Below are 3,831 nucleotides of genomic sequence, written 5' to 3'. Positions count from 1 at the left end.
TGGTAAACATAATAAATTCAGAAATCAATTGATTGTTGACTATCCATATAATCGTCCATTACTAATAAATGAATAGCCGATTATTTATAAAATAATAATATAATAAAAGATAATTATGTATTTAGGTAAATAAATATAAAAGTTAAGCCTACTGAAATCTAGATATTTTATTGATAGGGTGAATGTGAAGGCCAGACGGCTGGATTTTATTTTTGGCGATAGATTCGGCGTCCTCGGTGGAATATTACGATTGGTGGTGGATAGCCAATATGTCGCATTAGCGTCTTCTATACGTGATTGTTTATCCAGTTATTTGCATCAGCAATGACTAAAAACGGATTTTAACGTGACCACTAAATCTCTTCTATTTTTGGAATGCAAGAAAATATCTAGATTTCAATTCGAAAGAATCCAGGAAGACATATATTTTTATATTATTATTATTATTTAAATAGCGTGGATAAACGGCGGAAGGGACCGGAGGGGACCACTGGCCAGAGGATCTGCCGTCAGCGCGGCATGTCACGTCGCTCACGGATGTTTATAAAAACCCAACTCTGCTCGCAGCCTCTCACCTCCATTTCCACAAGCAGAAGAAGGGCATCTATGGCGATCCATGAGGTGCCCCTGAGCTCTGGCCCCAAGGCTATGCCCTGCATCGCTATGGGCACCGCGGCCTTCCCTTGGCCGTCGACCTTCGACGACACTCGGGACGCCATACTCCAAGCCATCAAGATCGGCTACCGTCACTTCGACACCGCCTCAGTCTACTCTTCGGAGTGGCCGCTAGGCGAGGCCGTAGCGGAAGCGCTCCGATTGGGGTTCATCGCCTCCCGGGACGAGCTCTTCATCACTTCCAAGCTCTGGATCCGGGACGCCCACAGCCATCTCGTGCTTCCTGCCTTGCAAAAGTCACTCAGGTAAACGATTTATTTGTGAATTAGTCGGTGCAAAAATCTATTCTTGCCGCTTCTTGAATCGAGTTTTTGCATTATTTTCTGTTTGAGATAGTAGAACCGAGTCTTGTGAATTCAAAACTCAATTCTTGTATTTGAGGAAATAAATGGAGGAAGCATTCTCTCCATGTTATTTTACCAAATTATCTTAACAATGTTTTTTTCTGCAGTGGTATGGTGATTTCAGAGTTAAATAAACATCAAACTTTTGTGAGATTTTACAATCTTTTTTTTTTTTTACTGTCAGATTTTTTAAATCTTTCCATTCAGCATAAAAGAGTTCTATTCTGCGACTTTGTAGAAGGGCAATGAGCCAGGCTCAGGCCCTTTAGCTAGGCTTGACTACTGCAATTAGGCTGCAGTAAGTCTCGCCCAGAGCTAATTGGGTTGTGATCATGCCAACCAATTAACTCGGGCACAAGACCGGGTGTAGCTAGATCCCAGCTTATTGAGGCTAGTTTTCGACATGGCCTGTTCCACAGCTGCTGCGCAGGTGTTGCTTGAACCAAGCCTTACTGGGCTAGGGCGAACTTAATCTTGAGTGAAACATGATTCTTTATCTTACTATTTTATTAAAAATTTTCCCTCTTTACTAACTAATTTTGATGAAGCTTAAAATGTATTTACGTTAATGTCCTTTTTTCTATTTACACTAAAAATAATTCCAAAGTTTATTAGTAATTCCACAAGTAAAACAATCAGTGATCTAGGGTTCGAGACTCAGCTACAGCATATTATTATGAATTTTTCTCATCATTAATTTTCTCTAGTTATTTTATATAAAAAAAAATATAGTTATCTTTAGTCTCATATCTTAGAATTGACAACACTATGATCAAAAAACCTTCTATAAATATTTTTTGCATAGGGAAACCTGTTACAGTAGTTTGTTGTTGGGATTCTCTAGCGTCACTATATGGGAATCTTATCCAAATAATTAATTCTTGGTTTATAAGGATACACTAGAAAATCCAAACAATTCGGATTTTCAAAGACCCAAATAATTTATATATTATTATATTACATACGCAACGCGTGTGCATGATCACACTAGTGTCCATAGAGAAAGAGGAATATGAAATAAGCTACACTGATCACACTAGTGTTCATAGAGAAAGAGGAATATGAAATAAGCTACACAAAAATTAAAATTTTTTGTATTTATAAGTACAAAACTAGCTTAGAGAGTAGGGAACTCACGACTTTTAGTTAATAATTGGATATAGAGACTAAATTAATCTAGCAAAGGAATGAAATCAAAAATCAACTTTTGGTGACCAAAAAGTATCTAGTTGTTTATACTAGTTTTGTGCTATCATTAGCCCATGGGAAAAAAACAGCAAGATTATGGCCTACTCAAAAGTTAAATTTCATGTTCTGCTGGAGAAAAAAAATCTGATCATTAGTTCTTTATCATTTCAAAGAAAGAAATCACATGAATTGAATTCCTAACAGGTTCTGCGTTAGACAAGTCCTTATAATTGTACTTTATTTAAATTTATTCATCACTTTTTGAAACAATATTTTGTATTATGCCATGCTACCCAAAGACGGTTCATTCCCTCTTCATTGTTTAAATCATACCAGGAGCCTTCAGTTGGAGTACCTTGATCTCTATCTCATTCACTTCCCCATTAGCGCTAAACCGGAAGGCCCTCCCTTACCAATTTTAGAGGATGAACTAATGCCCCTAGATATAAGTTCCGTATGGGCAGCCATGGAGGAGTGCCAAACGATGGGGCTTACCAAATCCATTGGAGTCAGCAACTTCTCCATCAAAAAGATTGAGAAACTGCTCTCTACTGCCACAATTCCACCTGTGGCCAACCAGGTTTACATACAAAACCTACAAATTTATTCTTTAGATTCACTTTATTATGTTTAGATTCAATTAATTTTTTACTAATAAATGCATAAGGTGGAGGTGAACCCTCTTTTCCAACAAAAGAAGCTGAGGGAGTTTTGCAAAGCTAAAGGCATTCAACTCTGTGCTTACTCACCGTTGGGAGCTAGAGGAACAGCCTGGGGTCAAGATTGGGTTATGGAGTGTGAGATTCTGCAACAAATAGCCAAAGCTAAAGGAAAGACTCTTCCTCAGGTAAATGAGACTAATGTTAATGACAGTCCCAATCATAGGTGACTATAAAAATTTTATGAGCCTTACAATAACTGATCAAATATTTAAAGATTGAAACTACTTGTCTTAAAACTTGTTGTATAACTCGATGTTTGTATGATAGATATGTTTGAGATGGGTTTACGAGCAAGGAGACTGTGTGATAGTGAAAAGCTTCAATGAGAAAAGATTGATGGAGAATTTGGACATACTGGACTGGGAGTTGAATGAAGAAGAGAGGGAGAGCATCAGTAGGATTCCTCAGCGCAGAGGAAATCAATCTACGTTCATAGTCTCAGAGAATGGACCCTATAAGTCTATCGAAGAGTTATGGGATGATGAAATATGATGAAGGATTAGTTAAATGATTTGAATTTGTTTTTGATGTATGCAAGTTTATTGTATGATATTAAAACCTCCACTGGCAACTCCCCTTGGCTGAATAAAGATGAAGGAGGTCTAAAATAATATGTGGATCATAAATTTATACGAATCTTATAGTAATACTATTGTCCTCCATTATAGCAACCAAAGAGTAGGTGCTACGGTTGTGTTTTATTAAAAAAAAATGATAATCCCAATTAATCTCATTGATTATCTCTAAAATGACCGGTCCGGTGCAATTATGTTTTATTAGATACTGCAAGATATGGTTCTGCTGTTTATAATGGATTTGTCATTCCTTCCACTGCTGCTGATGTTGTCTTGGTGCCAATCATCCTCCTTCTTGGTGTCCTCATGGATCAGATACACCAGCAG

At 37.4% G+C, this 3,831-nt stretch overlaps 1 protein-coding gene across 1 annotated transcript; it reads left to right on the top strand.

The window, feature by feature from the left end:
* The first annotated feature begins 568 nt into the window (after positions 1-568).
* Positions 569-3,565, top strand: LOC121997690 (deoxymugineic acid synthase 1-like). Its single transcript, XM_042552245.1, has 4 exons — positions 569-920; positions 2,544-2,787; positions 2,875-3,054; positions 3,197-3,565. Exons 1-4 carry the CDS (start codon positions 607-609, stop codon positions 3,419-3,421), a joined length of 963 nt encoding a protein of 320 aa, XP_042408179.1. The 5' UTR covers positions 569-606; the 3' UTR covers positions 3,422-3,565.
* The last annotated feature ends 266 nt before the right edge of the window (positions 3,566-3,831 follow it).

The sequence above is a fragment of the Zingiber officinale genome, chromosome 6A (genome assembly GCF_018446385.1).
Source record: "Zingiber officinale cultivar Zhangliang chromosome 6A, Zo_v1.1, whole genome shotgun sequence".
NCBI lineage: Eukaryota > Viridiplantae > Streptophyta > Magnoliopsida > Zingiberales > Zingiberaceae > Zingiber > Zingiber officinale.
This window is presented reverse-complemented; position numbering and strand designations above follow the sequence as displayed.